General features: G+C 50.6%; 1 protein-coding gene across 1 annotated transcript in view; it reads right to left on the reverse strand.

Annotated features, from left to right (window-relative positions):
• Nucleotides 1–21,527, reverse strand: part of LOC144753418 (rap1 GTPase-GDP dissociation stimulator 1-like) — a 591,335-nt gene that overhangs the window by 253,337 nt on the left and 316,471 nt on the right. Inside the window, exon 3 of the mRNA XM_078641113.1 lies at nt 10,878–11,000. Within this exon, the coding sequence (XP_078497239.1) occupies nt 10,878–11,000 (123 nt within the window). The remainder of the gene's footprint in view (nt 1–10,877; nt 11,001–21,527) is intronic.

Consider the following 21,527-nt stretch of genomic DNA (forward strand, 5'->3'; position numbering starts at 1 on the left):
AACCAAGGAGCAAATCAAGAGCCTGGGCATCTGGCTTGACCACACCCTCACCTTCAACCATCAGGCTTCCAAGCTAGCTGCCACTTGCTTTGGGTTGATGAGACTGCTTCGGAAAATTCTTCCCCTCCTCCCATTCCACTCGAGACGAATTATGGTTCAAGGATTGATCCTCTCCCGCCTCGATTGTGGTAACGCTCTGTACCTTGGAGCTCCCCAATTCACACTCAACAGACTCCAGGTTATTCAAAACTGTGCGGCAAGAATCCTCCTGAACATTCCTCGCCGAACCTCAGTAAGAACAAGACTGAGAGACCTTCACTGGCTCCCGGTGAGAGCCAGAATCGAATTCAAGAGCATGTGCATTGCACATCGCTCTTATTGGGGAACAGGCCCCCCCATCAACTCTCCCCTTTTGAAAGCATATCAGCCCACCCGTTCTCTCAGATCTGCGACCTCTTACCTCGCCTCAGTACCACGCATCAGGAAGGCCAGATGTGGTGGTCGATCGCTCTCCTACAATCTAGCTAGGATCTGGAACTCCCTCCCTCTCCACATCAGATCCGAACCTAACCTCCTCACCTTCCGGAAAACCCTTAAAACCTGGCTATTCAGCAAAACCTCGGCCTAAAACCCCACTCCGCCTCCCCCTCCCTCCTCTCTGAATCAGCTCCAGCTCCCTATAGCGCTGGGACGCCCCTGAGTAGCCAACGCGCTTTACAAAAAAAAAAAGTACTATTACTACTACAGCCTTTACCAAGGTCCCACATCCCAGACATGTCACACATATTACTATTAATATTACGTCATTATTTATAGCTCCCATGGCTTCTAGCTGAAGAGCTGGACTAGGCTTGTAAACAGAGTCACTATCGATGGAAATGTTAAAGAAGACATTAAAGTGTGTCTGACGTGAATGGAGATGCTCAGATCACCATGACCACTAGAATTCAACAAATCTTCCAAATCTGTATGGGAGCTTCTTAGCTTCTAAATGCAAATTCCCAAACTTGTTATGTAAACAAGGGACAACAATCCCCTGAAAAACTGAAAGTTTTTTTGTTGCTTTTTGATCTGTAGTAGTACTTTGCTGGAGAATGCCTTTATCAGCACGCAGGTCTCTGGGATACACATGGTGTCGTTGCTTCCTGACTGTCAAATCCCTTAGTATTAAGATACACTGAATTAAAATGTTCTATTTGCAAATATAATCTGGAATTGTCAAAAGATTGTCAAGACCCATGACTCCATACTCTCAACCATCTAATCGGACAATGGTTTACATTTGCATTATACCATGTGTATTTATCAGGGAAAATTAGAAGTTTGGATATGTAGGAAGCATATGCCAAACAATTTCAAGAATCTAGTTTGTTGTCAAACCCACAAAGAGCTATTCAACAAAAAAACCCTCGATCAAAATCAATCAAAAGTAAATTATAAGCTCTGGTAAACCAACTCCAAAGCAAACATTCAAACACATGGTGGTGTTAGATCGGGGAACCATTACGTGTGACACATCCATCTAATGCCCGCTCACGTTCAATAACTGGCCAAAGATGATGAACAAGCACTGTATGCTCTTCTTGGATCTACTAATTATTGAGGAGGCGAAAATGTTGATTAAGGTAAAAATGGACAGCACATATCAAAACCCTCTCTTGCATTTTAATAGTTGCCACTGGAGGAGGCTCCTGGAGAATCTCCCTTAGGAAAGTTCTTGCATCTATATAACTGTCCCAAAAAGGAACACTGTTTCAAACGCTCTGTAAAACAGAGTAACACGTATGTGGCTTTCTGTGCCATGGGAGCAAGGATCTCTGTACGGATTTTCTTTCTCCTTGCAGCGCGTCAAGTCACAAATGCTGGCACCAGCCCAGCTGCCTCTTGTGGCAGAAGAGGATGTGACTGGAATTGAACCACAGCCTCTCACTGATATGAGTCACCCCCCCCAGCTTCACAATAGTTCCTAAAAGCCATTAGGCCTTGTCTTCTTTTGCCATTGCCAGTGCCTTCTACTGATGCTGGTCAACTTCGGGAAAAGAAGCAAAATAGTTATTGCTGATATTGTAAAGCATCAGCAGAAACAAGCATTTACAATGCAATAGGTCTCGCATTAGGAAAGTTTGAGCTATTGGTCTTGTAAATGACACATTTTTTATTTATGTTTTGTTTTTGAAAATAGCGAAATTAATAGCTTTGTCATTTACAATGCCAATAGTCATAACTTTCGCAAATGTGACACCTATAGCATTTGTGATACATGTGTATTTACGTGACTGACATGTATTGATATTACAAATAACAATAGCTTTTAAGTTTTTTTAAATAATTAATACTTAAATAAAAGTTATTGTAATTTATAATGGCAATAGCTTAAACTTTTGTAAATAACTTTTGTGAAGATTATGTTCAGTGTATTTTATTGTGACGATAATCCAAGAACAGAAGTGAAATATTAATATCTTTTTGTTACATTTGTAATAAAGCTTGAAACATTGAGAGAATATATTTGAACCAGGTGTTGTTGAATGGTTGCAGAGATTGATGCTGTGGTGGCATTGAGTGATGTTGTGATGGCGAACAAGTGATGCTGTGGCCTTCAGTGAGGTTGTGGTAGCGCATAGTGATGTTGTGGTGCCCCTGAGTGATGCTGTGGTGGTGCTTAGTGATGCTGTATGCTATGCTATGTTTTGTTTTCCTATCCTATGTTTAGTTTTGTTATGCTATGCTATGTTTTGATTTGTTATGCTATGCTGTGTTTTCTTATGCTATGCTGTGTTTTGTTATGCTATGCTATGTTTTGCTATGCTATGCTTTGTTATGCTATGCTATGCTATGCTATGTTATGTTATGTTATGCTATGCTATGTTTTGTTGTGTTTTATTATGCTATGGTTTGTTTTGCTATGCTATGTTTGTTATGCTATGCTATGTTTTGTTGTGTTTGGTATGCTATGTTTTGCTATGCTATTCTATGTTTTGTTTTGCTATGCTATGTTTGGTTGTGTTTTGTTAACACCTTCGCTGCTATTGCGTGGGCGGAGCCGGAACGTTCAGCGGACGTGCGCAGCACTACCGAGGTAGTGCACGCGACGTCCGCTGAACGTGCACCGCACTTAAGGGGTTAAGCTATGCTATGTTTTGTTGTGTTTTACTATGTTTTGTTATGCTATGTGTTTTTGTGTTTTGTTATGCTATGTTTTGTTATGTTATGCTATGTTTTGTTATGCTATGCTTAGTTTTGCTATCCAATGCTTTGTTTTGTTCTGCTATGCTATGTTTTGTTGTGTTATGCTATGCTATGTTTTGTTGTGTTTTGCTATGCTTTGTTATGCTATGCTATGCTATGTTTTGTTATGCTATGCTATGTTTTGTTGTGTTTTATTATGCTATACTTTGTTTGGCTATGCTATGTTTTGTTATGGTATGTTTTGTTATGCTATGCTATGCTTTGTTATGCTATGTTTTGTTATGCTATGCTAAGCTTTGTTTTGTTATGCTATGCTATGTTGTGTTTTGTTCTGCTATGCTATGTTTTGTTGTGTTTTGTTAAGCTATGCTATGTTTTGCTATGCTTTGCTAAGCTATGTTGTGTTATGTATCCTATGTTTTGTTGTGTTTTGTTATGCTATGCTATGTTTGTGTTTTGTTATGCTATGCTATGTTTTGTTGTGTTTTTCTATGTTTTGTTATGCTAAGCTTTGTTTTGTTATGTTATGCTATGTTTTGTTATGTTATGCTATGTTGTGTTCTGCTATGTTTTGTTATGCTATGCTATGTTTTGTTATACTATGGTATGTTTTGTATTCCTATGCTTTTTTATGTTATGCTATGCTTTGTTTTGTTATACTATGGTATGTTTTGCTATCCTATGCTTTTTTTGTTATGCTATGCTGTGTTTTGTTATGCTATTCTATGTTTTGTTATGCTATGCTGCCAAGGGTGTGTGAGGGTGTGTGAGGGTGACGGTGTGTGAGGGTGAGGGGTTGTGAGGGTGAGAGGGTTGTGAGGGTGAGAGGGTGTGAGGGTGAGAGGGTGTGAGGATGAGGGTGTGAGGGTGAGGGTGTGAGGGTGGGTGAGGGTGAGGGGGTGTGGGGGTGAGGGGTTGTGAGGGTGAGGGGGTGTGAGGGTGTGAGGGTGAGGGGGTGTGAGGGTGAGGGTGTGTGAGGGTGAGAGGGTGTGTTAGGGTGTGTGAGGGTGAGGGGGTGAGGGGGTGTGAGGGTGAGAGGGTGAGTGAGGGTGTGTGAGGGTGAGAGGGGGTGAGGTTGAGGGTGTGAGGGTCAGTGAGGGTGTGTGAGGGTGAGGGTGGGTGGTGGTGTGTGAGGGTGAGGGTGTGTGAGGGTGTGAGTGTGAGGGGGTGTGAGGGTGAGGGTGTGTGATGGTGAGGGTGTGTGTGAGGGTGAGGGGGTGTGAGGGTGTGGGGGTGTGAGGGTGAAGGGGTGTGAGGGTGAGGGTGTGTGAGAGTGAGGGTGTGTGACGGGGAGTGTGTGGGGTTGTGAGGGTGAGGGTGTGGGGTTGTGAGCGTGTGGGGGTGTGAGTGTGTGGGAGTGTGAGGGTGAGGGGGTGTGAGGGGGTGTGAGGGTGAGGGAGGGTGACAGGGGTGAGGGTGACAGGGGTGAGGGTGATGGGGGTGAGGGTGTGTGAGGGTGAGGGTGTGAGGGTGAGGGGCTGTGAGTGGTAGAGTGAGGGCGGTAGAGTGAGGGCAGTAGAGTGGTAGAGTGAGGGCGGTAGAGGGGTAGAGTGAGGGCGGTAGAGTTGTAGAGTGAGGGCAGTAGAGTGAGGGCGGTAGAGTGGTAGAGTGAGGGTGGTAGAGTGAGGGTGGTAGAGTGGTAGAGTGAGGGCGGTAGAGTGGTAGAGTGAGGGCGGTAAAGTGGTAGAGTGAGGGTGGTAGAGTGAGGGCGGCAGAGTGGTAGAGTGAGGGCGGTAGAGTGAGGGCATGAGGGCGGTAGAGTGGTAGAGTGAGGGCAGTAGATTGAGGGCGGTAGAGTGGTAGAGTGAGGGCGGTAGAGTGATAGAGTGAGGGTGGTAGAGTGAGGGGGGTAGAGCGGTAGAGTGAGGGCAGTAGAGTGGTAGAGTGAAGGCGTTAGAGTGGTAGAGTGAGGGAGGTTGAGTGAGGGCAGTAGAGTGGTAGAGTCAGGTTTTTTAAATAGTAAAAAGTTATTTGGGCTAATAATACCTATAGACCCTTAACTCATGACATTATCACCTCGGGTAAATAGTGCAATCTGAATTCTGAATATACTCGCCTATTGTCACTTGTCCTATTGGGGCACAGCACGTGCAGCTCTGGGTGGTAGGGAGGGTGCTGCGTGAGGCAGTACTGGGCATGTGCAACATCCACAGAAACACCATGTCCAAACTCAAACATCTGCCAGGGGTGAAGTCATGAGAGCAGGGGGCGAGGATAGATTGCATCCCTGCAGGCTGGGCTCGGTTACCTCCCAGAGTAGTGCGCGAGGGTGACATCTGTTTCCTGCCCCCCACTTGGCCATCCTGGAAGCCCCGCCCCACTGCTGCCACAGTTTATTTGGAAAGAGAATGTTTGTTTAGCGAGGTGATGTTATGTGTTTGTGTGTGTGAATGTGTATAACACGAGGGTGGCGCGCGGTATGTGATGTAGAAGAGGGCCGTCGACAGATGGAAGAGGGTGGAGGGTGGAGAACAACAAAGATAAAAGTAAGAGGCTGTGGGGGCAGATACGACGGGAAAATGAAAGAAAGAGCAAAGGGGTCACAGAGGAGGTATACTGAGGGAAAGAAAGAAAGAAAGAAAGAAAGAAAGAAAGAAAGAAAGAAAGAAAGAAAGAAAGAAAGAAAGAAAGAAAGAAAACTGAAGACTGAGTGAAAGGAAAGAATAGGTAAGGCAGCACTATGACAACCAAGAAAGGGAGCACGGGGACAAAACAACAGTGAGTTACAATGGAGAACTAAGGAGAGAGCGAGAGAGCGAACACCGGTGATGGAAACTGCTGACACAGTTTATTTGGAAAGAGTATGTTTGTTTAGCATGGTGATGTCGTGTGTTTGTGTGTGTGTATGTGTAGAACATGAGGGTGGCGCGCGGCATGTGATGTAGAAGAGGGGCGTCGACAGATGGAAGAGGGTGAAGGGCGGAGAACAACAAAGATAAAAGAAAGAGGCTGTGGGGGCAGATACGACGTAAAAACGAAAGAAAGAGCGAAGGGGTCACAGAGGAGGTATACTGAGGAAAAGAACGAAAGAAAGAAAACTGTGAAAACTGAGTACAAGGAAAGAATAGGTAAGGCAGAACTAAGACAACCGAGAAAGGAAGCACGGGGACAAAACAACAGTGAGTTATAATGGAGAACTAAGGAGAGAGCGAGAGAGGGAACACCGGTGATGGAAACTGAGGGAAACAAAGAAACAGGTAGAGAGAATTGAGAAGTTAGGGACAAAAGGGAATAAAACCCGATGATGGAGGAAGAAGATGCAATAGAGAATGGACAGGCAAAGGAGGAGGGGGATATGAGCTAGGGGGGCATAACTGGGGGAGAGAAAAGATATGAAAACGGAAATAAACAAAAGAGCGCAAAAAAACAAGCTCTCGGCATTGCGTGGCGCGAGAGCGGCTTCCTTTGAAGTCTGATGCTGAGGCTCAGACAAATGGTGTGGGATATGACTGGCAATGGTGTGGGTGTGCGAAGTTCGATGTGCATGCGCCTGGCTCACATGAAATTTACGCGATCTGCAGCTAGGTGGACTTTTCGGATCGTTTACTATAATCACGCCTATCCATCCCTACGGGATAGAATAGGCGAGACCTAAAAAGGAAGCTTCAACATGGTGATGAATAAACATGCATGTGATGATTATACATCAACCCAAGCGTGATTGACATGCACATGAACCTGTATCACCACGCATGTGCACATGTGTCTCATGATGCTGTGGTGGCCATTTTTACTTTTTAAATTACCACTTCAAGATAGCAGACACCCACCATGGAGCAGTAAATTAAAAGACAGACTAATCAGAAAAGAACAGCCTGACAGAAAATTGTAGTTGGCAGGCTCCCCCCCCACATAAAAACAATTAAACAAAACCAAGATGGAGCAACTGGAAAGTAGTGGAGGACCAGATGGGAGGAGGGAAAGTAAATGTTGCCGAGCGGCAGGAACAAATGCAAGAAGTGGCTCCCCATCAACACCAGACGCACCGTCACCAAGGCCCAAATCACCAGCTGTATGGACTACGGCAACGCACTCTACACAGAAATCCCCTCTCACCTCCTGAAGGAACTTCAGACCATTCAAAACTCCGCAGCCAGACTCATCCTCAACCTACCCAACAGGACACACATTGCCCCTCACCTCAGGAAACTCCACTGCCTCCATGTACAGAGGAGATACCAATTTAAGATGTTGTTCCACACCTGCAAGGCCTTGCACAACCAAGGTCCAGCCTACATCAACTGATGCATGAACTTTCATCAGCTCTCTAGACACCTGGGATCTGCATCCCTGCCTTCGCCCACCATTTTGCATTCGATGGAGCAACAGTAGAGGATGCTCCTTCTTCTCCCTCTTGGCGAAATCCTGGAACTTCCTACCTCTGCACATCTGAACCTCTACCTCTCTTCTGCAATTCAGGAATGCACTCAAGAACTTGCTGTTCAACTGATCTCTTGGCAGCGGCCTCTTTCACAGCGCCTGTATACCCTCCCGAGTGATTAGCCGCTCTTTACAAATCCATTGATTGATTGATCGATTGAAAGGGGTGGAGGAGCAAGTGAGGGACCAGGTGAGGGGGTTCGAATAATAAAAGGCAGGAAAAGAAAGCCGAGCAGGACATGGAAGGGTGGTGGAAGCAATGATGAGTTTGGGGGAGCAAACCAGAGGGGGCAGGGGTGTGAGGGAGAAGCAGTACACAGGATAGGGAGATGGAGTAAGAAAGCACACACTCACTCTTGAAGTGCTGAAACAAAAACATAAAAATGGTGCTCCCTGATGTGGAGCTATAGAAGGATAGAAGAACAGAAATCCTCCAGACAAAAAGTAGGTAAATCAGCTATTCTACAGAGTGGGGGAAACAGAAGAAGAGATGGGACATAGCCGAGCCCTAAAAAGAGCAGTACCCTCACCACATTGGGAAAACACACACACCGGTGCACTTTTCCCTAACACAGAACGTATGTAAGACCGAAAGATAGGCTATTCCACTTGGAGTGGGTGGTCCACTTATTACATATGGTAACATTACCGCAATTTTGTATTTAAAAGGATATTGCAAGTCACAGTTACAAGCCTTCGGAATTGTGCCTCTGCATGGTCATTCAGCTTTTTGGAGACTTGCATTATCTTTGGAATATAAAGCAGTGGGTATATTATTCCATGTATCAGTAGGCTAAGAGCAGAATGGAAACTTGTTTAGCATTCATTTTTGGGATATCTGCTTTCTATAGATCCTGGACGGTTTAATCGATGTTCAGCCGATTGGATTACGCCAGATTTTCGTAAAAGATAATTTAGCACTCAAACAACCAGAATGGAATTCATTTACATAATCATTTGTAGTCCTTAAAATAAGGCAGGGCCTGGTCTTTCTGACCTTATTTTGGATACGTCTGCTGTGGAATAAATGGTATAGAAAACAACTGAACACAAATGTAATAAAATGATTACTGCAACACAAAATAATGTAGGATACACATGAGCAGAGAGCACTTAATTTCAAAATAGTAGGAGTTTGAAAGTTTTTGTAACATCTTATGATGAAAGGAATTTTATTCCATCTTATGCTTATACAGCAACACAGTACATACTCGGGTGAAATAACTTTACTATTTAATAAGTATATAATGTAAAGTATTGCATTCATAATTTAACATAGAATTAGTTTGTAATATTTTCTATGAACTTTGTATACATTTTCAAACATTATGGTATTTTAATTGGGAAATACGAATAAAATATGTATTACCATGCCATTCAATATGCAGTAGTTTGTTTAAGATGATCCTGTAGACATAAAAACCAATTATTTGGACCTTCCTAAATCAGCTTAGGCATGCGAGGCATACTCCAAACTATTAATGGAGTTCAGTGGAAATCACTAGTCTTGTGTGCAAGGTTTGCCATCCTAAACAGCTACTGATACCCTTCAACCATTTTCACATGAGTTGTCCTTACTTCTGCAAAAATGTACTTATATATGTACCTTAGTAGTTAATGAAGGCGTAACTCAGTTTTTAGTTACTCAGACATTTAAGGGTGGCCGTTCATGCTGTGGTCCTCTAGCAATAAGAACATAGCTTCTCCTAATATTAAAGATTACCATATCTTTTGAATAATAGAATGGAGTAAGCAGATTCAGAGCATATGTTATTAGGGGCACACCAGAGGTCAAAACTCATTTATTGCCTTTGTTTCTCAATTGCTTTGCAGCCAAGAAACTGAAAACTGTTCTCTAGAACTACAACCCTGTCATCTGTAGTACCCTAAAGAATTTGAAAATGTGGCCACTGCACTGCAGATCAATACATCTGTCAGGTAGGACAGATCGATATACAGGAGGTGCTCTTAAAGGCCTAGGAACTAGAAAAAAGGTGGGTGTGCCAGTAGTGAATTTAGGATGGAAAGCAATGGGTTAATGCCTCCGAAAATCTGGTGCTGGTGGGATAAAATCAATGAAATGCCAAAGAGATGCCAGGCTGTGAAGAGAGCTTCAACTTCCCTGCAGGTCAGTCAGCTTGTATTTTCATGACCATTCCTTCATTTTCAAGATACCTTTTACCAGCACTAAGTAATTAACCAAACTTTCTTGCAAGGTAAAATATCCTTTTTGCAACGGTCTAGTCTGCTTCTGCTCCACATCTGACGACTGGCAGCCAAAAATAATTTCTGCCACTCAGGAAGTTCACCCTATTTTTAAATTTGGTGTGGCACTTATCATCCAGTCATGCAAGAATAGAAAACATAATACTCTTTGTCATATTGCACTTACTAAGGCTACTTAACAGCAACATAAACGGTAAGTTTTGTTATCCTGTTCCATGGTACTGGACCCCAGATGGATGAAAGACTGCGGAGTCCTCTGTAGAATTCAAACCTGAGAATTGCAGGTCACACTGTCATCTGTGCTGAGCAGACCTACCAGCTTGTTGCACAGTACAACAAACTTAACATAACTCACAGACCGTCATTTAGAGCGATGTGCTGAATCTGCTGTAATACACAGAATCTTAATCACACTGAAGGGGTCATTCAGTGAAAAGAAAAAAGTTTGTCTTAGAACCTGATGTTATATCATCAACAATCACTAAATATTAGAATTACGGAATGTCCTTTTGTTTGATGACAATTTACTGGGTTTTCAAACCTTTTGGAATACCTTTCACTGGATAGCTACTTTAGCACAGCCAAGATGTGCTGTGTTGACTTAGAGTGTTGTACACCTGATTGAGGTATACATTGCAGAATATTTATGTTTGCAGAGTTACAATTAGCTTCGTGCTGGTCGTAATGAGGCTTGTTATTTCTCTGCTGTGTTACAGTATGACCCGATTGGGAATACAACACAAGCACTTTTCATATGTGATAACAACACTTCATTGTAAATCAGTAGAATATAATAAATGCATTACTATCTATTTACTGCACACTTGTCACATTTTTCAGCCACCCTAAATTTGAACCATTGCCTTTATCTGTGAAGGTTGGTTTTATATCCCCAGGGTGTTTTTTTTCGGTCAGTACAAACAATATCCTCTGATAAGATGGCAGGTGCATGAAACTGTAGTCTGACATCTTTGGTAGAGCCTTTAGGGAAGCCTGTAAACTGAATTTAATTAAAGGAATTCGTCTCACTGAGCATGCAATAAATAAAATAGAAAACATTCAAGTACAATATTCCAGTTTACCATTCTTGGCCAGCTCGGCCAGTACTTGAGCTGCCTTCTGAGCCCTTCTTGCGTCCCCCTTCAGGAGCTTCGCCAAAGCCGGAAGAATGCCATTGTCCGTCAGAAGGGTGGCACATCGTTGCTCTGTAAAGATAGTGACTTTTAAGTATATGCATCCATGCCTTTCCATAACATATGTAATTAAGACAGATACATGTTTCATACTAAACTAAATTCATTTTACGGGTTCATTATACATATTACCTCGCCATCTTCTTCCCAAACAAACCACCATGACATAACTGAATGTAAAGAGGTATTCTAAATGAAAGTATCATCAAAGTAACTATAATAACCATAAATAACTATATATCTCTACATTTAACTTCACATATATATATCAATTCTTGATTCCATATTATGGCCACTTTGTTTTCCTCCCTCCTTGCTATGTTCTGAACGGTTATTGATTCATAGATCATATCTGTGTGACCTGAAGAAGGTCGATGGTTGGCTGATCACCAACACCGAAACGTGCATTGGCACCAGCGATATGGCCTTTGGAATACCGCTTCTAAAGAATGCATGATCAATACAAAATTTATTTTACATATGTGTAACAAGAGGAGAAAATAGGATACAATATGCAGGTCAAGATACAAAACAAGATGGCGCTATGAGAAATGTTTGTAAATTGTTGTGTTTTGTGTGCAAATAAGTCATCAAAGTTATTGGTGAGAGTATGGGATAAGGACATTCCTGCTATGTCTATACACATTTGATGTTTTTTAGAAGATGTAGGTAAGATTGAAATGCTTAAGTATGGATGGTGTGTGTGATTTGTGAGTGTGAGGAAATATATATGTTGATGGTTGGGAGGATGGTAATTGTTTTACCATAAGTTGTTTCTTTAATGATGTATATTTAAAATAGAAATGAAAATGTTAAAAAGAAAATGTTAAAAATAGGATTTCTGGTTGGCTAGGTTATGTGCAGAAACCAGGTAGAAACCACCACTCTAGTCAGGCCAAGGGAGTTACACACCAAAGATAATCCCTGCTCACCCCTTTGGTAGCTTGGCAGAGCAGTCAGGCTTATCCCAGAGGTAAAGTGTAAAGCGTCTGCTCAAAACACTCACACAGCAATGACACACTTGGCCCACCACAAAAGAAACTACACACAAGGTTATATCAAAAATAGCCTTTGTATTACTCATAAAGCACATTAGAACGTAATCACATATATACAGTGTGACACCTGGCACTAGGTATGATTTTACAGTGGATTATATACATTACAGGGCCAATCGGGCCACTGTAAAAGCCATTAGAACTCACAGGTAGTGAAAATAAAACAACCAGTAAGTACTGGCAAGAGGCACTAAGCATATACACATTAGGCATACATCATGGCCTTACTGAGAGAAGCATATTATGTAAAAAAATCATCAGCCGTAGCGCAGTGCATATTCCATAAACATAGCAGACCCCTCTTAGGGATGAAACTGCACCCTAGGTGATCCCTAGACCATATCACCTCAGGCCTCACTTAAACATAGGGGGTGACCATCAGGCCGACTGGCTTTAACCTCGGGGGCCCGCCTTGGGATTCCCCGCAATGCCCTTTGTCCAAAAGTTAGGGCTTCTCCTAACTGGGTCTCTCTCAAGTATCTTCCCGTGACATGGCGGTGCAGCTGCAAACACTGATCCTTGCCCCCAAACTCACAGCAACACAAAAGCGACCCCGGCCAGTCGGGGTACCCGATGGGGGAGGGAACCCGACATCTTGTTCCCCCTCCTCTGTCTCTGCCCATGAGGGTAATGCTCCTGCCCTCACAGCAACCGGAGCTAGATGCAAGAAGCTCAGCCCCACTAACTGGTGCCTCTACTCTCCTCAGATCAGTCGTGGGAGACAGGCGGTAAATGGCAGAAGGGAGCCTGCAAGGCTCCGGTCCTTCTTCTGCGGGGTCCGGTGAGCCTGTGAGGCTTCAACCCAATCCCGCTACCCCAACAGACTTGGCAACACGCAGGGCTCTCCTCACCACTACGAGAGCCCCGCCTCCAACCAGGTATGGACGTTGCCTGAATTTGGGCCGTCATTCTGGGCTGTTTCCGCTTGCGGCCTCGGCCCCGCCCACAACCAGGCAACAGCCGCCTGGCTTCCTGGACCCTGCAATTTCACGGTGCGAAAGTCTCCGTCGATTTCGCCGCTTTCTGGCCACTGTGTCCGCCGTCCTTGGCAGATGGAGCCCACTCCTGGGGCACGTACACCAGGCACATGCTACCCTGCACTGAGTAGGCCACCAGCGCTGCCACCCACACGAGTGCTCCTTCACGGGCAAAGTTGGAGCCCCCCTCCTTGGTCTCAGGCAATGAAGATGTAGTGCCCTCGAGATGCTAAGTCCAAATTTTCCTAGGGCAGAGCTGGGCACAGCCAGGTCAGCACGTAGGGACCCCCAGGAAACAGCAGCTGGGTCCCACGATGGTTCCTCCTAATGCCCAGCAGTCTTTCAGCTCCAAGCAGGTACCACAGCACACTTCATGGGGTTACAGCCCCAATATTTATACCAGCGCAAGTCTTTGTCTGCCCTGGCACAGGGCTCTGTGCCCGGTCTAAACCAGATCTGGGGGCACTTACTCCTCTCTTTTCAGGTGCACAACAACCCTCATTGTTAGTGCAGGCTCTGACCCCAGACACACCACAGGAGGGCGGAGCCAGCATTGTGGAGGGCAGGCACAGTCCTACTCAGGGAAGGTGCTACTCCTCCCACTACTCCAAATGCAGATTGGCCTATTCAGCCTAGCACTGCCTCACCTAGCTCCTCTGGAGCCACGGCACCTCCTCAGCAGTCCTATTGGAACCTCGAGCCCTGAGCAAGCCGAGCTTTCATGTGTCTTCCTCTACACAGCCAACTTCCCTCTACACAAGATGTGGCGTTACGGCCATGGCTGTCAACTTCAGAACTGGGCAACCAGGTTTGAGTATTGGCATCAGCTCAACATCCTGTGATTCTGAGCAAGGTTAAATTGTATTTCAACAAAACTTTTTTTCTTCATTACCACGTATGCGAGTTCAGAATACCAGTTGTACAAAAATGGGGATTTGGGGGGGTGGCCGACCAACGGGAGGCTCGCCCCCCCGGGGAAGTTTGGGGCACCAGGGGAGGGGGGGGGAGGGGGAAGCTTGGCACATGGGTATCGCCGTAGCGGCGTTTTTGGGCTGGTTGGGCGGTTTGGGCTCCTTTTGGGCTTCATCTGGGCTGTGGGCTATATAGCCGGCCATTTTGTGTCACCGCGCACGTTTGTGGTGCGGTGACACAGCAGCCAGGTCGCAGAAAAATTTTGTGGCGTGGGAGTTGAGGCCCAGCGGACTGTGTGGCGGCGGTGCGCGGTTTTTCCGAGCCGTTTTGTCACGCGTGGGCGTGTGGGGTGCTCAGGCGGTGTGCGGAGCGGTGAACTGTGTCGGCGGTAGGGGGCGTGCAGAAAATCGATGGCGGCGACGGACCCGCGTGTGTTGGAGGCGCTGCGGCTCTTGGAAGAAGCGGGCCGCATGGACTTGATGCGGCCCGAATTCAAGGTGAGGCCGCCGCGGCGCGCTGCCATCGGCGCCGCGGCAGCTGTGGCGGCGTGCGACCCGCCGAGGTCGCGGGCAGTGCAGCGGGGGGGGCAGGGGGGGCGAAAGGGGGCGGCCGGGCGGCGGAAAAGGCTCCTGCAAAAGCGAAGGGGGGGGGCGCGGAAGGCCCGGCAGGCGGGGCGGAAGAGGCCTTTAGTATTTGTGACAGGGGGGGAGGGGGGGGTGGGGGGAGGACGCGAGGAGGTGGGTGCAGTGATGGAGGCACGGCCGGGTGGCCTGGGGGGTGTGGGGGAGGGGGGTGGTGCCCGGATAGTTTTGGCTGGGGAGGGCGGGAGCACTGGAGGGGGGGGGTCGGGGGGATGAGAGTGCGGCGGGGCCCGCGGGGGGGGAGGGTCCAAGTGGCAGTGGGGAGCACGGGGAGCTGGTGGAGGTAGGGCTGGGGGGGGCGGTTTCGCCGCTGCTCATTGAGGAGACAGATGTGGAAGAGGAAGGGGTGGGGGGTGGGGGGGGGGAAGACACGGAGCTGGACTGGAGTGGGTCATCGGCGGAGGAGGGGGGGGTAGGGGCGAGGGGGCGGTCGTCGCCGGGGCAGGGGGGCCGGGGGGGGGAGAGGGGCCGGGGTGGAGGGCGGGGTGGGTCGGAGGCGCTGGGAGGCGTGAGGGGAGGCGGCGGCTCGACCGGCGAGGGGGGTGGGTCGGGGTGGGCAGGTGGGAGGGGCGGGTTTGAGGAGGGGGCCAGGAGCAGGGTTGGGGGTCCGGGCGGGCTGGTGGCGAGTTTTGGGGGGGGTGCGGGGGGCAGTGGCGTGGCCTGGGGGGAGGCAGGGGGAGTGGGGCGTGGAGGGGGGGTGGGGCCGAGTTGGGGTTTCGGGGGGTGGGGCGGTCCGGGGGGATGGGCAGGGGAAGGGGGTTGGGAGCTAGGAGGAGGGAGTGTCCCGTCGCGGCGCGGAGGTCATTCGGCGGGATGGGGGAGGGGTGCGGCGATGGGGTGGGGGTTTGGCTGAGGGGGCAGCGCGTGGGGGGGCGACGGGGGTTGTTTTTACCCTGGCATGCTGGACTCCACCTTTTTTCCTTGGCAGGAGCTGTTGGTAAGGCGCTCGGGGGAGCAGCATGCGGCTCCCACCCACCGAGTGGATGGGCCGGCTCTGTTTGGTGCGGACGGCCGAGCTCCAGCGAGGGACCTGGCTCAGGGACTTGGCGAATGGAGGCGAGACGCGTCTCCGCCGGCCCCTCCCCGATGGGTCTCTACGGCCGCCGGGGGTGGGGGAGTAAGGATGGACACGACTATTTCTGAGTTGCCTGCGAGTGTGGTGCATAGGAGGGGGAGTGTGGACTTGATGGATTTAATGCGGGTGTGTCGTGAGAGAGCGGGTTTGAGCCGGGTGGAACACCAGTTGGGGGGCCGGGGTGGTGTGGTGCCGGCGGATGGTGAGTCTGAGGAGGAGGGAGAGATTCGGGAGGACGGGGGGGCTGGTAATGGTGTTGGAAGTGTATTTCAGGTGCCGGCAAGGCAGGAAGCACCCAGAGTGACGGCCCCCTCGGCTCCACTGGTTAGGCGGCGGGATCCAGCAAGGACGCCGACCTTGACGCCAGGTAAGACAGGTGACGGCGCGGGGAGCGCTAAGAGGCGTTGTGTGCAGGTGTCCGTGGGGTCTGGGGGCGATGGGGAGGATGGGTGGCGGCTGGTGCGGGGACGGTATGTACAGGACGCGGGGGTCGGTACGGAAGGCGCGGTGTCGGGCGGGGCTGCGCCAGGCGCGGGAAGCGGGGTTGAGGCGGCGGGCGACAAGGCGTCGGGCGGAAAGGAGGCGGCGGGGGGAAGTAAGGAGAGTTGTGTGATTCCGGTGCGGAAGCTGCCGTACATGGGGTTGACCAAGCCGCTGGGGGCACATCTTTCCGCGGCTACGAAGGAGAAGATTTGGAAGGGGGAGTACATTGATATTTTGAAGCTGCTGCATAGGGAGTTGACATCGAAGGAAGGGTCAAAAGAGGAGGAGCAGGAGTTGGCTAGGCGCCCAAAGGTTCCCCTGACGCTGGACAATTGGTCTGCGGCGTTCCTCATTTACGCGAGCGTGTATTGCGAGAAATTCCCGGACAGGTGCGTCGCGCTGTTTAAATACATGGACGTGGTCCGGAGGGCGCAGGTGACATACGGCGGGTATGCTTGGTCGCACTACGATGAGGAGTTTCGGGCGCGCATGGCGGGGGACCCGGAGGCCCAGTGGGGGGACCTGGATTCCGATCTATACCAGCAGACGATGGGAGGGGCCAAGTTTGGCCGCACCATCTACACGGCCAGCGGTTTGCCGCTGGCGTCCCCCCCCTTTGCGGCGCGCCCCACCCGTGGGGGGGTGGGTCAGGGTGCCTCCGGCAGCCAGGCCGCGGTCGGGGCCTGCTGGGATTTCAATAGGGGTGCCTGCGGGCGGGCGGCGTGCCGTTTCCAGCATGAGTGCTCTTCGTGCGGACGGAACCATCCGGTGCTGCGGTGTTGGGGCACCGGGGGCCCCCCAGGCCAGCTGCCTCCGCAGGGAGGTGGATTTGCCAGAGGGGGTTCAGGCGGGGGGAGGGGTGGGGGTAGAGGGGGGGGAGCAGGGGCTCTGGGAAAAGGCTCGTACGCCGGTTAGGATCGAGCGGATGGAGCCCTGGTTGGCGGCGTATCCGCGGGTGGAGGATGCTGCAGTGCTGCGCCGGGGTTTTCGGGAGGGTTTTCGGTTGGGGTACGAAGGTCCCCGGATTGCTCGCTGGGCGGACAATCTGAAATCAGTGAACGCGCACAAGGGCATAGTGAGAGAGAAACTGTTCAAGGAGGTCAGAGAAGGGCGGATGGCGGGCCCCTTCACGGCGCCGCCGCTGCCAGGGTTGATCATTTCCCCCATCGGGGTGGTGCCTAAGAAGGAGGAAGGGCAGTTCCGACTGATACAGCACTTGTCCTGGCCGGAGGGGGAGTCGGTCAATGCGTACATTTCGGCGGAGTTGGCGTCTGTGACGTATTCGTCGGTGGACGTGGCGCGACGTCTGGTTGCGGCGGCGGGGCAGGGCGCGCTGTTGGCAAAATGCGACATCAAGTCGGCCTTCCGACTCCTTCCGGTGCACCCGGCGGATTACCAGTTGCTGGGGATCCAGTTTCAAGGTCTCATCTTTGTGGATAAAGCGCTGCCGATGGGGTGTTCCATTTCATGCGCACTGTTTGAGCGGTTCAGCTCCTTCATTCAGTGGGTTTTTTCCAGGCGCACAGGCTCGGAGTCAGTGACGCACTATCTGGATGATTTCTTCCTGGTGGGGCGGCCCGGTGCGGCGGACTGTCAGCGGCTGCTGGATGGTTTGGCCGGGTTGATGGGGGAATTTGGGGTTCCCTTGGCGCCAGAGAAGACGTGCGGTCCCAGTACGGTGTTGTCCTTTCTCGGTATCGAGCTCGACTCGGTCGCCATGGAAGCACGCCTGCCGGAAGACAAACGGGTGGCGATGTTGGGTTTGGTGGGTGGCATGTTGGCGAGGAGGAAGGTGATGGTGCGGGACGTACAGGTGTTGTTGGGACATTTGAATTTTGCGTGCCGCGTGGTGCGGGCCGGACGGACGTTTTGCCGGCATCTGGGGCTGGCGCTGTCGGGTTTGCCATTGCCACATCACCATGTGCGCCTCTCGGCAGGGATGAAGGAGGACCTGCGCATGTGGCGGGCTTTCTTGGAGCGTTTCAATGGGGTGCCGATGGCGCCGGCGGAGGACTGGGAGTGGGAGGTCACCATGTACTCGGATGCGGCGGGCGTCGGAGGTTTCGGTCTGTACTGGGAGGGAAAATGGTGTGCGGAGCAGTGGCCCGACCACTGGCAGGCGGGCGGGAGGAGCATTGCGTTCCTGGAGTTGTTCCCCTTGGTGGTGGCGGTCACGGTGTGGGCAGGGGCGTTGGCACACAAGAGGGTGCTTTTTCGAGTGGACAACATGGCCGTCGTGCAGGTGGTGAACAGGCAGTCGGCTCGGGATCCGCAGGTACTGAAACTGATGCGGGTGTTTGTCTTGCGGTGCTTGGAAAATGACATACTGTTTCAGGCTCGCCACGTTCCCGGTGTGGACAATGACATTGCTGATGCCTTGTCTCGTTCACAGTGGGAGAGGTTCCATGGGCTAGCCACGGCGGCGGAGGAAGTCAGGACGCCGGTGCCGGAAGAACTGTGGTCGGTAGGCGAGGCCGGGTCTTTCAGTTGGTGAAGACGTCGGTGGCTGTGTCTACGTGGAAGGCTTACGAGCTAGCATGGGAGGAATTCCTGCAGTCAGGTGCGGTGCGGCGTGGGGACAGGTGGCAGCGCGAGGAACAGGTGGTAAGATTCATGCTGGCGCTCATGGACAGGGGCTTGTCGCGGGTGTCGATTGCGGGAAAGTTGTCGGCGGTGGCTTTCATGGGGAAGATGTGGTGGGGTTACCCTCCGTCGGCAGGGGAGCTGGGAACCAGGCTGCTGGAGGGGTGGGCGAGGGAGAGGGGGGCGACGGTGCGGCTGCACCGTCCCATCACGGCGGTTTTGCTGGCAGGAGTGATTGGCGCGCTACCAGAGGTGTGCAGGGATGTGGGCGAGACGGTGCGTTTCTCTACATTGATGTCATGGCTTTTCTTTGGGGCGTTTCGAGTGTCGGAGCTGCTGGGCGCGAGGGGGAGGCGGGGGGTGTTGTGGGGAGAGGTGGAGGTGCGGGCCCAGGAGGTGGCAGTGTGTTTGAGACGCTCGAAGACGGACCAGCGGGGGGTTGGTACTTGGGTGGTGCTGGGGCCGGGCGACAGGGAGGGGGTGTGCCCGGCGGTGTGGGGCAGGAGGTTGATGGCTGAAAGTGGCGTGACGGAGGGGGAGGTTTTTGGGCGGGGTGGGGGGGAGGAGTGACGGCGTCTCAAGCATTGTGGGTCTTGCGGCGGGCACTGCGGGTCATGGGGGAGGATCCCCTGGCGTTCGGGACGCATTCTTTTCGGATCGGGGCGGCGACGGAGGCGGCACGGAGTGGTTGGGGTAAGGAAGAGATACAGAGGCTGGGTCGGTGGAAATCGGACTGTTACAGGACGTATGTGCGGTTGAGGGAGGCGGATGGTGCGTTGTCGCAATGATTCCCGATTTTCATATATGTGTCTTTGCAGGTGCTGTGGCGGGGCCGGATGTGGCTGTCCTGAATTTGTATATTGTGGGACATTCGTTCGTCAAGCGGGCAGAACGAGCGGAGTGGGACAGGCATCAGGCGCTCAATTTGGGATTGGATCCGGGGTTGTATAGATGTCATTGGAGGGGGAAAGGGGGTAGGCGTTGGCATGAGTTATTGCCGTTGTTAAACACGTTGGTGAAAGGGGGGGTGTGCCCGGATGTGGTGGTAATTCACCTGGGCGAGAACGACTTGGTGCAGTGCAAGGGTTTGGCGCTACTCAAGCAAATGAGACAGGACCTGCAGGAAATCAGGAGGCAATGGGCGGGCTGCCATGTCATATGGTCGGAGTTTATTCCCAGGCGGGTGTGGAGGGGAGCTGAGCGCCCAGGGGCCATAGACAGGGCTCGTAGGAAGATCAATCGTGAGATGCGCGCTTTCTGCGCCAGGGAGGGGGTGGGGAGGATGGAGCACCCGGAGTTGCGCTATGGTGCAAACTATTTCTTCTTGGAGGATGGGGTCCACCTGTCCAGGTACGGCATGGAGCTGTATATAGTGCAGCTAAAGGAGGCTTTAGATGGGGCCCTGGGGGTGGTCAGGTATCCCAGGAGACAGGAGTCCTAAGGGGGGGGTCGAAAGTCGTAAGCGACTTTCGAGTGGGGCTGTCCTAAGGAAATAGGGTGGTGTGGCTGGAGGCCTGGGACTGCATGGTAGCGGGGGTTGGGGTCATGGAGGTCATTAGGGGCATCTAGTAGAGGGGCAGGTTGATGAGCGTATGTTGTTGTATTACTGTTGCAATGTTTGGGCTTACATTTAGGGGTGGGGGGCTGTTAGGCAGTTGTTAATTAGTGAGCAGTAGTTTTGTTCGGCACAGGCCAAGGGGGATGTGTTATACGTGCACCTGATTCCAATAAAAGCGGCCTTTTTCACACACTTCTGGTGTCAGTGTCTTTGCTTCCCCCCCCCTCACCTACTGGTGTGCCCCAATGGGGATTTGGGGGGGTGGCCGACCAACGGGAGGCTCGCCCCCCCGGGGAAGTTTGGGGCACCAGGGGAGGGGGGGGAGGGGGAAGCTTGGCACATGGGTATCGCCGTAGCGGCGTTTTTGGGCTGGTTGGGCGGTTTGGGCTCCTTTTGGGCTTCATCTGGGCTGGGGGCTATATAGCCGGCCATTTTGTGTCACCGCGCACGTTTGTGGTGCGGTGACACAGCAGCCAGGTCGCAGAAAAATTTTGTCCCTCCCTCCCTCCCTTTAGCAAGGTTTTTTCGTCATTTTTAGGCCCGAGGGTTGTTTCCCTTTTCGGGGGGGGGGGTCGGGGATATGGTCCTGAGGGGCTTTTTTGGTTGATGGTGCACTGTTTAGGTTTGAGGTTGTGTTTTTTGTCGCTGGAACAGGTGCGTTGTGGGGGCGCTGTCCTAAGGAAATAGGGTGGTGTGGCTGGAGGCCTGGGACTGCATGGTAGCGGGGGTTGGGGTCATGGAGGTCATTAGGGGCATCTAGTAGAGGGGCAGGTTGATGAGCGTATGTTGTTGTATTACTGTTGCAATGTTCGGGCTTACATTTAGGGGTGGGGGTGGGGGGCTGTTAGGCAGTTGTTAATTAGTGAGCAGTAGTTTTGTTCGGCACAGGCCAAGGGGGATGTGTTATACGTGCACCTGATTCCAATAAAAGCGGCCTTTTTCACACACTTCTGGTGTCAGTGTCTTTGCTTCCCCCCCCCTCACCTACTGGTGTGCCCCAAACTATTGTGTGAGATTTAATAGATTATAATGTTGCTCTATAATATTCTGAGCAACATACATGACAATTGTCTTGCCTCGTAGTTCACTAATGATTCATGCTTAAATAGTTGCACTTTCAATAAGTACTTCTCAGTGCAGTGCTATAATGTGATGTGTTAATGTCAAAGCTTCCTCAAGTTAATGAAATAAACTCTCTTCACTGTTCAAAAAAAGCGTATCATATTTTATGTCATGTTGTTGTATGATTTAC

Source organism: Lissotriton helveticus, chromosome 5_1, assembly GCF_964261635.1.
Source record: "Lissotriton helveticus chromosome 5_1, aLisHel1.1, whole genome shotgun sequence".
NCBI classification, from domain to species: domain Eukaryota; kingdom Metazoa; phylum Chordata; class Amphibia; order Caudata; family Salamandridae; genus Lissotriton; species Lissotriton helveticus.